General features: G+C 38.7%; 1 protein-coding gene across 2 annotated transcripts in view; it reads right to left on the bottom strand.

Moving 5' to 3' along the window:
• The window catches only part of Unc5d (unc-5 netrin receptor D), a 558,420-nt gene that overhangs the window by 64,813 nt on the left and 479,334 nt on the right, over window positions 1-14,273 (bottom strand). The window contains exons 9-10 of one of the 2 annotated variants that reach the window (XM_013024977.1): window positions 3,296-3,310; window positions 2,356-2,541 (exon numbers count right to left, since the gene is read on the bottom strand). In XM_013024977.1, the coding sequence (XP_012880431.1) occupies window positions 2,356-2,541; window positions 3,296-3,310 (201 nt within the window). The remainder of the gene's footprint in view (window positions 1-2,355; window positions 2,542-3,295; window positions 3,311-14,273) is intronic. The other variant, XM_013024984.1, reaches the window with a different exon arrangement.

The following is a 14,273-nucleotide window of genomic DNA, read 5'->3' as shown; positions in this document are numbered from 1 at the left end:
GTGGCAAGAGATGACACAGCATGATGACTAGATAGTGCCATTTAACAACAACAACAACAACAATATTCCAGAACATACTTGGGGAATTCGGGACAGTTTCTGGAGGTGGAGAAGGAAATGACCTGTTCTCAGAGCAAATGGGTTAGGGGATTTCATGAATAGCTCCACGGCTGAGTAGTCAATTTCCTTGAACATCACTCAGAACACCACTTGTCACTCAGAGGGGAAACCAGCCTACAGGGGGACTAAGAGTGACTCAGATTCTATGTGGGGTACAGCCCACAATTGTGCCTTTTCTGTCACAAAGCAAATGAAAAATAATTTGTACAAAAACATGAGAAATTAGACTTTGTCATCTGTTGGGGCTCACCATTTTTCCCCAGACAACAATTAAAAATGTGCGATATTTTCTTGTGATGAAGTAATCTTGGTTATCAGTAAATAGCAAAATAACCCTCACTCCCAAACCACCCACCTAATATCAGTCCGTCAATGTGACATCTCAAGTTGAAACCTAAACCACATTAAATAATTTTCCTTTGGGGCCTGACGAGAATGTTTAAAGTATGACATTTTTTAAAATATTGCAGTTCTAGACCATATTGTATTAGCCTCTGTTGTTTTTTCCATTTTTGTAATTTGTAACAATGCCAGCAGGAAATCTATAACCCTGGATTTTCCATCTCTTGTTCAGAGGCTCTAAGTCACTGAGAAAACACACAAACAAGATGAAATAATGTAGATCTAATGGCTCCTTAATGATGCTTCTTATATGTTTGTAGTGGCTGGGCCAAGATGTAGTCCCTATTCAAGTACCATGTAGTTTCTAAGAGAATCATTCTGAGAGCAATGAATTATGACCTGGCTTTTTTTTGTGGTCTTTCTAGGCAAGGAGTGAGATTGAAGAATATTCCACATCTGTTTAGGACAGAATTTCCTGGAGATCTCAAGAATCATATCTTTGAGTATCATGGCTAGTTGACCATTTTCCTTCTAAAGTTTAATGTAAAACAAAATTGTGTGTGTGTGTGTGTGTGTGTGTGTGTGTGTGTGTGTGTGTTTCCTAGAGCCAGATAGCACAGACATAGAGAAGGCCTGTTTATAAAAATATATACAAGGCTGCTGTGTAGCTCAATGATACAGTGCTTGACTAACATGAATGAGGCAAGTACCAAGGTTTGACTCCCAGCATGCTCATATATTAAACACACACACACACACACACACACACACACACACACACACAGAGTATATTTATGAAGATGACAGAGTCCATAATTAAAGAATGTTGGCTACCAATCTGATTGAAGCCTGATCAGGGTCAGATACTCATCGCTGGTCACTTGCTTATCCCAGCCTACTCTGTGGAAATCTATTTCAGGTTTATGGTCTATTTCTAAGCCTGACTGACTGTCTCTCTGGCTCTCTCTCTCTCAATTGTCTTTTCTAGCAGGTTTATGTTTCCATATCAGCAGCCAACTGATGCTAACACTGAGATTTCCTGGCCTGTTCAATCGGAGCTATGGACATACAATAAACAGAAATAGAGGAGACGGTACGGATGATGAGGGAAGAAGAAGAAAACTTCATCCTCTGAAGAGAGATGGTTTCATTTTTCTAAAATGAAGTATACCTCATCCCTACCTTGCACCCAGGAATAGATTTGGTTCATAGGAGAGAATTAAATGACTCTCTGCTTTGAAAATGAGTATTGCTGTACTTTGACATGATAGATTTTCCTTTCTTCACAACAAAAGATTGCTTGGACTTGGAACAGCTCAGAGTCATTTAGACTGGGATTTCATTTTTTTTTCCTTCTGGCTAACTGACCCCATTCTATAACTTTTAAGGGGATTTTTTTTGGTACTTACATTAAATAGAAAAAAACAAAAAAATAGTGTAATAAATATACCTGGGTATTGTGCTCTAAGACTTGGTCTACAGCTTTGAATAGCCACTATTTTAGTTACATATATATATATATATATATATATATATATGTATGTATGTATACATATGTATATATATTCTCAAGTTAGTCTTCTTAAAAGAGAAAGTAAGTTAAGATGAAGCAACTTGTTAAGTTCACTATATCTCAAGGATGGAACTGCTTCATTTAAAATCTTGCTAACTGGTGAAGTGAGACTTATTTGTCCTCACAGTAACCCAGGCCAGAGTCAGGGAAGCTTTTTTGCCTCTAGTGTCCTGATACAGATACATACATACAAATAATTTGGTAGCGGCTCCCAGTGCCAACAGCTACCTTCACACAGGACTGAGGAGAATGAAGGGTCTCCTGTGTGAGTGTAGTCTTTGGTCCTGAGGATGAGGTGTTGGGGGACCTACGCCGCTGACCTTGACGGACTGTTTTGAAGTTGAAGGTCTGGAAGCCACCTGTCAATGCAGAAGAGTCGATGACGTCCACGCCATAGTCACTCTGGCTCCGTCTATAGAGGGTGACACCAATGACCAGGACTGCAACAGCCACGACGGCAGCACCCAAACCCGAGTACAAAGCAATGTCACTGGCATTCTCAATGCCTGAAAGACACAAGAGAGATCCTAAGTGGCCAACATAAGCACAGAGCCAAAGAGCCACCCCGGGAGAAAAAATGAAATGCTATTGGATTTTTCTGCTACTGCTCACAGAAAATGACATATGTAGCTCGCCACAAGTTATATTCTCATTCGCACAATAATCATGTTTCTCAAATGCCTTGTATAAATCAAAGCAATGCTAGTCAAATATCTTAACTGCATTAAGGTAGCTTACCATGTAATAGACTCTTGCAGAGAATCAATTTTATAAAGAACATCGTATTTTTCCAGTAAAAACAGGCAAGTCCTTAACTTATTTTAAGAAGTCATATTTACCTGCAATGTATTTTTATATTTTAGTATTATATGAGAAGGAGAAGACTCAAACAAATGACAAAAACTGGGTGATTGCTCTACACATACAGGACCTGGGACACATGCATTTATGCAGAACAGTCTAGGGAAAGAATCCAACACATGGTCAAATGAGTCAAGAAAGAGGAGGCCTGAGTTGACAAATATGAATTTGAGCTTTGACACCAATCATTTATATTCAGAGAACACTAATAACCCCAGTTTAGGGTATATACATTATTAGAGAATTTTTACTGTAAGATCTGAAGGTTTTGGTTTTGGGGTGGAGAAGGGTCTAATGTTCATGGCAAATGTTTTCTGACACCAATTAAACGCTAGAGTCTAACACTTTGTGGTGGAAGAGGGTTGGTCTCTAAGAAGGTACATGCTGTTTCTCCCATACCTCTCCTACTCCATCCTATTGAATGCATGGGCAAAGCAAAAATAAAAGCGTTAGTTTGGATTTAAAATGTGCATGTCTTCCTTCCCATACCCCAAGATGTGCTGTAGCTGATTTTCCACTCTGTTCCACGTGTGCACTAGGTAAGGTTCATCCCAGAAACAGATCCATAACGATGGCTAAGACTCAGAATTGGAGATTTATCTGAGACAACACAATCCTAACAGAGGTGGAATCTCAAAGTGTGTGGAAATGGAAAATGGCAAGAGCTAACTGTATAATTAATCTTCAGATGGCTTATGTGGTAAGTACACATAATGGGTTCAAAAGTAATTACTATGTCTCACCCTGTGTTGGACCAAAAGGATAAAATAAACCCATCATATGTTTATCTTGTAATTGCAGAGCACTTACTATGCATTCACCACACCCTAATATGGTACTTAGGTTTTCAAATGAGTAATACTAACCTCACAAGTAAAGTGAATTTATTTTCAACAAAGTTAGTGGACTGTAAAATAAGGTGCAACCAAATTAAAGAGTGAATAAGGAAATGAAGCAGAACCAGCTCAGTAATAGGGCAGTAAACACATGAAAATAATATACAAAAGAGAGCACAACCATCAGGAAGAATTGTAGCTGAAAGGTCAAAGGTTTAGCAGACACAGTGTGAGGTTTTTCTCTGTATTTTTCAGCAGAGTGCTGAGAAAGAGGGCGAAACTTTGACCTTAGTTCCAATTTCCTGATGGTCCAAATGAAGGAGTGATGGCGATGAGGCCCAATGTGCTGACCACCCAGAACCACGGGCATGGTGACTGACACTTATCTCAAGAGCACCTCTATCTGCCTACAGCATTTGAAAGGAGAAGAGCAGCCATCAATCTACTTACCTTTATCTCCCTCTGTCTACACCAGGAGTTTCTTGAGAATAATGCTAACCAGAGCAAAAAGAAGGCACAAAACCCAACAGATATATCAGACCAGGACACCGGGCACAGTCCAGGGAATTTTGGATCAAGCCCAATCAGTCCATTTCTTTATTCCACCCCAGCTCCTTGGGCACCACTGACTGATGACACTACCGCCTGTAAAGGTCTATCTAGGGAGCACACACCTGCTTGGCAAATGAGCATATTCAGAGAAATAGCTAGGCAATGCACTGAAGGCAGCTGCTCTACAGCTGAGTTGGCAAAGCAGAGACAAAGACATTCCTCGCTTCGCAGAACTAAAACATCCAAGACTAGAAGCTATGAGGACAACCAAGGCAAAATTCCTGAGCTCAAAACAGGTACCAGTAGGCAGGGACATAGGGACACAACATATTTCACCTTGTGTCCACTATCCTGCTATTCACATAACCAGACTGTCACCTCTCTCCAGAATATAATGCCTGATTTTAGAAAAGGACTTCCCACGTATCCTCAGGTCAAGGTATGAACATTTGCTATGGCTCACTGGGTTCCCCCCTCAGAAAAATGTGCAGAATCTACTTGTCTGAAGGTGATGAAGGATCAAATTATAATTTTTTTAAATGAGGGAAAGGATTTTAGGGGTAGGGTTGGAGACAATGGATAAAGCTAGGAGCCACTGGAGAAAGGCTCCTACAAAGATAGGGTGCTTAATCTGAAGTTTGGAAATTCCAAACTTCAGTGTATAATACTTTTATAATCTAACAAACATTTATGAAGGCCCCCATGCAACTGAAATGAGGATGCATAGATGAATGCACACAGTGTCTACTTATTGTCTACTTATTGCTTGTCTAAAATACAGACAGTGAGAAGATCCTGACATATCAGGGATAACTCAAAGTATATAAAGTAATCAGAGTCACATTTTGTATCTCAAGGAATTTAATCAGAAATCCTTACCCTTATCCTACCTCAAATTCTTCTAAAGTTGAATTACTGTGCTTCTTTCTTCTTTCTCTTCTTCTTTCTTTCTTCTTTTCTCTATCTACTTTCTTGTCCTTCACCTCATTCTTTTTTTTTCCTCTGTTCCTCTCTGCCCAATGATTTCCAATCTTTCTTTCCAAGGACATGGACTGGTTTACCCTCTAAAGATTTCTTGTGTGTTCCTAAAGGTTGCAGTGGACCTTGTGTGTTTAGACTGGCCCCTCAAAGAGCTGAGCCTTAGTTGTACTTTTTCTATGCAAGCTTCACAGGAGAAGGAGGAAGCCATGTGCATGTGTCTGTGAGCACAGGCACACGTGGAGGTACAGGTACAGAATCATCACATGCATATGTGGGCATTCAAGCTCACACTCATGTCCAAAGAATATCAAACCGGATAGAGAAAACTGTGCCACACAACACAGAGACTGACTAGGGCTGAAAACTCCTCGTGTACTGATCTCAAATTCAGTTGCCAGCTGCGTATTGTTCAGAGGATTGCCACCCCTCAATCTTGAAAGTCATATACAACCCACCTATGTATAACACCCACCTGTCAGATGGCAGCCCAATGTCTCTCTACCCTATGCTGACTCTTTGCTACAAAGTCTGTTAACATTGCCAACAAGTTCTGTAGCACTCCTAAGGTTTGAGATTCCTATGACTCACACCTTTCATTGTTAGTAATTTGAAGGACAGTAAGTTGTTTTATTTTCCCTAACTGGTATAAGCCCTTTACAAGAAATGATACCTCTATTATTTCCCATGGAACCTTGGAAACCATTGTGCACAACTCTTTATAGACCTCAAATTTTGCTCAACGATGTATGAAAGAAATCACACTCAGGTCGATTTTTGAACTGTTGCTGTTGAACTGTTGCTGCAAAGACTCTCTTCATTTCCATTTACACGGATATGTAAAGAATTCTGTTTTCTCAAATATTCACAGTGTTGTTGGCTTGTTTTTCTCACAGTGGTTCTGAAACAGAATTCATGACTATAACAGGGGATTATGCTTTTTTTTGTGGATACAGGATCGTTTTCCAACTTTGTTTTATAAGTGAAGTTTGTAAAAGACTGTCCTCTTTCTTGTTCCCTTAACCTCTCTTTTCCTCTATCCAAGAGTCACAAAAGTTCTAGGAAAAGCATGGAAAACTTAAACATGTCAAAGAAAAAAATGCATTGCATACAATCTACATACAATCCCAAACAAAAAAAAACACCAAACAAATTGATGTAGGAATCAGTTGTATTGCAAATTCATCAGAAAGAACTTAAGAATGTATTCAATGCTTGAGAGTGCAGAACATCTTAAGAGAGAGGTTGCAAAAATGAGTAGAGTTGGAAAGTAGGACCCTGGAGAAGATGTGTTTAAGGGTTTATCTGGCCTGGAAGAGGATGGCTGTGAAGTGACTTCTACTGGTGGAAATGCAGAAAGAGTTGGTATAAGATTAGACCCACAGTAGACACTCAATGACTGCTCATTTATGATGAAGCTAGTTACAAATTATTCTGCTATTTGTGGAGGGGAAGGGGAAAAACAAATCCTTTAAATAGGAATACAGGTGGACCCATTGCAACAATGAGATGTACAAGTCGTTATGTTGAAAAATGAACTTTATAACTTTGGTGCGGGGGGGGGGTAGTGGGGGGGGAGCGGGATGGGGTTTAGGAGGATGGGAAGGGATGGGAAGGGGAAACAAAGGAGGAGGCTACAATGCTTGATAAGAAATGTACTCATTATCTTGCCCATGTAATTGTAACCCCTCTGTACAGTATTTTCACAATAAAAAAACTGTTAAAAAATTATTCTGCTATTTCTAACAAGGATCAGAAAAGGAGTGCATGACCATTTGTTATAGCAATTGCAACACTGTTTAGGTAGTAAAATGACCTTTACTACAATGAGAATTGTGACAAAATCCACCTGTATTTCTGAGGGTAATTCTGAAATCTTTCAGAAAGTCTCTAAAATCTTGAATGACTTCATGATGGCCTGTAATTATTTTATTTTAATTTTTTTGTTAGCTGGTAAGAAGGATTAACTCACTTTTCAAAGCCACTCTGAATTTCATAGTTCTAGGACTAGGTATTAATCAAATTTGATGGCTTTATGAATTATAACCATCCTCAGTCATTTATTTATTTATTTTTATTTTTTTGGGTCCAGTTATGGGGCCTGAACTCTGGGCCTGGGCGCTGTCCCTCAGCTCTTCAGCTCAAGGCTAGCGCTCTACCACTTGAGCCACAGAGCCACTTCCGGTTTTTTCTTTTTGCTTATGTGGTGCTGAGGAATTGAACCCAGGGCCTCATGCATGCAAGGCAAGCGGTCTACCACTGAGCTACCTTCCCAGGCCCCCCAGTGATTTATAGTAACCAGTGTCCCCAAAGGACTCTAGCAAAAGGCTGTTTACTTGATTTGCCATATTCTTTCCTAAGTCCCTGGTGAAAGACATATTAAAGCCTCAATCCCCATATTAGGAACATATATCAGACTGGAGTCAAATTTGCAAAATCTCCAGCTACTGAGAACATATATCAGACTGGAGTCAAAGTTGCAAAATCTCCAGCTACTGAGAATTAACAAAAGAACATAGAAGCACCTTTCCAAACATGGTGGTAGTTTTGTTTGTTTTCTAACAGCTATGAACTCCTATTAGATATTATAGAAGGCCATTGTTCCCACTGAAGAACAAAAGGCAAGAACAATTGAATGGAGATGGTATGAGAGACAGTGAAGGACTATGGGATCCCCATATTGAATATGCATAGAGATCTGTGAATGGCAAAAGGTAGAAGACTGAAAAGCCAACCACTGAGTCGGAATCCCACAGAAAACCAGCCAACAGCCATCCCAGGGAGCAATGCCCCAGCATGGACGGTGATACTGACAGGAAGTAGCCTACTAAAGCACTTCATTGTGTGCTGAAATACGATAGAGCAGACGTTACTGTTAGGGATGTTCATCAGGAAGGAATTTTTAAATTATCAGCATGGACAATTGTGGTAACCAGTTCCAATATTATTTATAATCCTTCAAATTTTCTAACCCCTCTTGGCCAACAATCAATAAATCTTTCCTTCCAATTTTTCCATCTTTGCAATTGTACAGTTTTTTATTATTTATTTTTGCTATTGTGCAGTTGTTTTATTGTTTTAATTAATGACAACTGCCAGGTCTGACATCATTGTTTACTATATATTTTAGACTCACTAAATCTATTTACTCTTTCAAACAAAATGCTTCCTCATTTGAATGTATAAACCAAGAAAAGAAAATACCTTCCCTTCCCCAAAGACTCATTAAGGTTAAATAGTAGAGGTAAAAAAAAAATCCCAAGTGGACTATCTGCAGAATCAATGTTCCTGGTTAACCCCATCCAGCTGTTAACCACAGCTTTCCTCACTATCCCCCTAATTACCTCTCAGTATGCAATGTAATGCAAGAACTAACATGAACCCCTGCTTGCTCTCTGAGGAATACAGATGTGATTTTAGTCTCATCCTCATACAAAAATCCATGAAGCGGGAGAGGGTGGAGAGGGTCTTGGATTTCACCTTTTACAAAGACTCTGGTTCAGGAAAGGAATGACTTACCCCAGGCTTCACAATTAGAAAATGGCAAAACCAAGGTCTACATACATAGCCAGCTTCACTACTCGACATCTCATAATGTTCCTTTTCATGTGTCCCTTCTTTGCACATCTCTATCCAAGGTAATTCAACTTTCTGAGGGAAGTTTCAACTGACTGGGATTATCAGAAACCTGATGCTGTGTAATCTCATCTGTGCCTTTGTTGCTGTTTGGTCATCATTTTATTCATACTCCAGGGACAAATACTTTCAAAAATAAAGCACAATGGCTATTTTGGACTCTTCCCTTCTTCTGAGACCCCTGTTTCTTAGCCAGTTTGTTCAAAAGATATAAGCTATCATGTGTGGGCACACTCCCTACACCTCAAAATCCTTCTGTTTTTCTCTTCCTTTCCTCTGTTCCCTGAAGAGCTGCTGTTCTTTTAAGCCAGACATTCTCTGATCCAATCCTTTCTTGCTTCTTTGGGGACATGGCCTCATTTATTATTCTCTTTTGGTCTTGCCTCTTCAAGTTTGAAACTCTATACCTGAGCCTTGCAATCTGCCTACAAACACTGTCTCATTTCTTAAATCCCTTTGCCCCAAATACTTGCCTCCATTTTATTTTTCTGATCAGTTTCTCAAAGATGTAGTCTTCTGTCCATCTATCTACTGAGTGGCTAGCTTCTTATTAGTAAAAAGAACTTTAAATATTTTTAAAACTTTGAGTATACCCCATAATCTTGAGTACCTATTAACTGTTGTCACTGTTAAGATAAAAAAACAAGGGCAGCATATGCAAAATTAGAAAATATTTTAGTAATCACTTTATAGTACCCTGTGAGTCCTTTAAAAAATAACAGAATGCATGTCCTCACTCATTTTCATTCTTTCTTTACTTTAAAAAAATCCATATTACATTTGTTCTACTATGTTATCTTTAAAAAAAATACAGAGGATATTCAGTTTCTTATCAAAACATATACAGATTTTTCCTTCTTTATCACACTTGCTGAGTTCACAGGCAGGCAGTATGTTAATTTAATTCCTTTTGCTTTATCATATCTTTTCTAGTCTGTCTTTGCTCAAACCCTGATCTCTCACTAAGTTCCCCTGCAACTGTATCCACGATAGTGTTCTAATTCTTTGCCATTGCTCTGCAGCAATAGACAGGAAGAACCAACACTTCTTTTAGAAAGAAATTGTCCCTTAAATTGGATTCCCCAATTCTCTGACCTGCTCCTATTGTTTAGTAGCTTCCCTCATTCTCCTAGTTCTAAATACAGGTTTTCAAGTTCAATTCTTGGCCCTTTTCCTTCTGTCTCTAGTCTCAGCTAATTGGATAATAGCTCACACAGAGACAGTGCCAACAACTCCTGGACTCCTGCAGTCTCAGATCAGCAACTCCCATCTCATTGTCACTGAAGATCTGATCCCACATTTCCTTCCTGCTTGCTTGACAAAACTACCTGCATCCTGGGTTAGCATCTCAAATGTGTCACCTGATTTATGGATTTGCCATTCCTCCCTTCTCAAGTATTTTTCCTCTTGAATTCTCCCTCTCCTTCTTGTTCTCCCTCTCTCTCTTGCTCACCTTCTCTCCTCCTCCTCCTCCTACTCTCCTCCTCCTCCTCTTCCTCCTCCTCCTCCTCTCTCTCTTTCTCTCTCCCTTTCTCCCTCTCCCTCTCTCTTGGTAAAGATCTCATCAATAAACAGGCTGGAGATATAGAATCATTCCTGATTTTGTTTCAAAATCGCTCTCCCAAACATTCATAAGCCTCACTGATTTGACCTCCAGTGCTTACTGAATCTCAATTTCCAGGCAAGACACCCTTGTGAATGCTCAAGTTATTTATTCAGGTTGCCTCTACCCCTACCCCAGTCTTGGATGACTCTGCCCTATTTTCACACATGCAAGTAAAACATTATTTTAATGCTGGTACTCTCAGAACTTCCAATGACTGAAGTTTGTTCTGAATCTATTCTCAGGAAGACATAACATTTTCCTGTTCAGGACATGTCATGCTCTACACAGTCTATATCTACTTCTCACCTACATGGACTTTAATCTCTAGCCAAGTTTCTTATCTTTTTTTCCACTTAATTTCTCCTCTTGTAGTAAGGACTTCTATTCTAATATCTTTTCCAATTCTACCTATTCTGGAGCAATTAAGACATCCATTTCATAACACATTTCTTGGTAGTGCATATTCATATGTTTTAGTCTTTTTTTGGTTCAAGTTGCCAGACTTGGGTAACAAAATTTTAAGACTCAATCTAAATTTTAGATCAATAGTGAATAATTTTAGTACGAGTATTTCCAATGATAAAAATGAGACATATTTATGTGGAAATTTTAATTGTTCAGTACTTATCTAAATCCAAAGTCAACTATTTTATCTGTTACTACTTTTTGAACTGTGAGTCAATTATCTTTTTAGTTCTCCAGTGGGGATATGGTTAAAAAAGATTAGGATTTGAATACCAGGCTCTGAGCAAGTTATTTCCTCTTATTTAATTTCTTATTCGGACCACTGAAGATATAAACTGTATAAGCTCTAAACTGCCATCAGTTGCACAGATGGGACTTGTGAATTTGCATTTAAAACAAGTACCCTGAATTATTCTAATGTCAAAGAGTACATTGGTCTACCACCTATATTCTGGATATATGCTTACTTCTGAGGGATATAATGAACAACATCCCATTATGTGCATTCAAGACAGACTTGGAATAATCACCAAAAATGGTACTAAGAAAAAGCATATATTTATGATGGACCAAAAAAAATCAGATAATAATAAAACAGAAAATGGTAAGAAAATTACAAATGTTGCACGTAGGTAAGGGTTGAATTGACTCGCAGAAGAATGATTGTGAAGGACAAAGCAAATCATGCAATTTGTGGAAAGTGCCATACTTATGTAATTGAAAATAATCAGCATGGGATGAGGAAAAACGGTGGACAAAATAAGAAGGAAAGTGTTATATAAAAGTGACTGGAGGATAGACACCAATGCTATAGTCTAATGTGAATTTAGCAGGGTCCACAGTCCGTAGAGAATTTAAGAGTGATGGCCTCAAAAAAGTTCTATGGGTTGAAAGTGTCAATGTCTACACAGCCTGAAGCAAAATGTCCAAGTTTCTGGTACCCCACTCCCCTTCAACTTCTTTTGAGCAGTCCCAGACCTAGGGAATATCATAAAGAACAAGGACCCAATGTTAGTCTATTGTGCATGAAACCAGTGTATAATGGGAAAATATGGAGGAAGGAACTTTCCTTCAGTCAGGGGTCTTTCTAGATTTTAAGGGATACATTCAAGTTGTTCCTACTGACAATAATGCCAGGATGCAGGCTTCCCTGTATAGCCAGGTATACAGCAGGTGATCACTCAAACTTGTTCCCTCACTTCCTTTTTCCCATCACTTATTTTCTACTATGAATTTAAATTGTGAGGATTCTTCTTTTTTTCCTTCACACTATTCAAATGGCCATTTGAATAAGGAAAGTATATCATAAATATCTACTGCATGAATGAATTGGGTTGGCTTATAGATGTAAAATTCTTTAAAATTATTTTGAAGTAGTTGTACAAAGGATTTCAATTCACCATCTCAATTTATGAGTACAATGCATCTTGATCGATGTCATCTTTTCCATTGTTCTCCCCCATTTCTCCCACCCCCAACTACGCCCTCAAATAACCTACCTCCATTTTGACTTATGTACACTGCATATCTACCATGTAAATGAAGAGAGATGGCTATAGATTTTTTTAAAACCTTAACAGTAAAAGGTTCAGGAAGTAATTATCAGGAAGCCTTAGCATCACAACTCAACAAATGTTTTCTGAACATCTATCATATGCTAGGTTAGGCTTTAGGGTAAATCCAATGAATAAAATGAGGAATGAACCCTACACTAAATACCTGCTGCATCTATTGAGATGATATACTATAGAGGTGCAGAATAGTTTGATGAGGGAAAATTACAGGGGTGAGTAGCTTGGACTTGGGTGATAGTGGGAATAAAGACATGCAGATATAATGCCTTAGCTGAATACTGAAGGAAGAATACATGAAAGCAGATTAATGGTTAGCTAAGGTGAAAGTGTTTACAGGCAGAATAGTAGAACCAAGAAAGCACTTATATATCAAAATGCACAAAGGGGTATTCAGAGTAGCTAAGAAGCATCATTAAGCTAGTAGCATAGTAATGGTGATAGAAAGGAAAATGTCTGATGGGTAAGCAGGTCAAGAGAAGCTGGCAAGATTAAAAGAAGGCTGGGGCCAGATTTCAGTGTGCTAAGGACTTCATGTAGGAACAATAGTGAGTTAATAATGAAGTGTTTTAAACAGGAGGGTGATTTGTTGAGAATTTTCATTTTAGAGAGGCTAGATAAAGTGATGTAGCAAAGTCCTGCATACAGTGAAGCAAATAATAAAACCCTGTTTAAACTGGGGTCTTTCAACTTTTCTTCTGGACTTATTATTTTCTCCTAGTATTCTGGCAGTTACCTTTCCTTCTCTTCCCTAGTGACTTCTGCCCTGTTGATCTTCTAATCTTTGTCTTCAGATAATTTCTCCATTCACATCCCAATGACCTCATCTAACGGAAGGATTTTAAATATCATATTGACTCTGACAAGCCCCAAGTTTATATCATCCAGAGGGACAGTTACCTGCCATCCAGTTTCACATATTCAACTGCCTATTCAAACTCTCCTTAATACTTAATAAGCATCTCAGAAAGAACTCTGATTATCCCTCTAGAGCTTGTACACAAAAATTTCACCTTATCAATATTGGCACCTCCATCCTTCCTGTACCTTTGTCTGAATTTTGGAATCGCCCATAATATTTTTCTTCCTGTCATACTCCATACCTAATCCACCAGCAAATCATTTTCTGCCTTCAGATGTGATTATATATATATATATATATATATATATATATATATGTCCTAGCCACAATGATTACTCATTATTCTTATAGATTATTATAACAATAGTCTACACTGAGATTATTCTACTCTAATCCTAATAGATTATTATTAAAATGGATCAAATCATGTAACCGATCTTTCTGCCTCTACTCTGATTCCCTGTGGGTCTACACTCAACACAGCAATTAGAGTTTATTCTTGAAAGTATCAGGTCATGGACTCCCAATGGCTTCCCATGTCCTTCCTCACACCACTTGCATGATCCTGGCAATACGGTTCTTTCCCTTGTCACTTTGTTCTAGCTAGGCAGTCCTCCTTCGGGTCTCTTAGAGCCTTTGAGCAAGCTCCTACTGATAGTCCCACATCCCGTAATTCCCTTTGCTTTTGGAGGTTTGTACTCAGAAAGACAGACCCTGGGTCTTTGCTCCTTTTCAGGCTTTTTTTGAATGTAATTTTATACCTCATACAATAAAGCAATGAATTGTCCATTGAAACCTGCCTTCACCCCTCGTCCAACTTTATTTATCTTCATAACACCTCACACCAACTCCAAAGCACTTACTATAGCGT

The sequence above is a fragment of the Dipodomys ordii genome, unplaced genomic scaffold, assembly GCF_000151885.1.
Source record: "Dipodomys ordii isolate 6190 unplaced genomic scaffold, Dord_2.0 Scaffold4, whole genome shotgun sequence".
Taxonomy (NCBI): Eukaryota; Metazoa; Chordata; class Mammalia; order Rodentia; family Heteromyidae; genus Dipodomys; species Dipodomys ordii.
The sequence above is the reverse complement of the archived record's forward strand: the minus strand, read 5'-3'. Positions and strand labels throughout refer to the sequence as shown.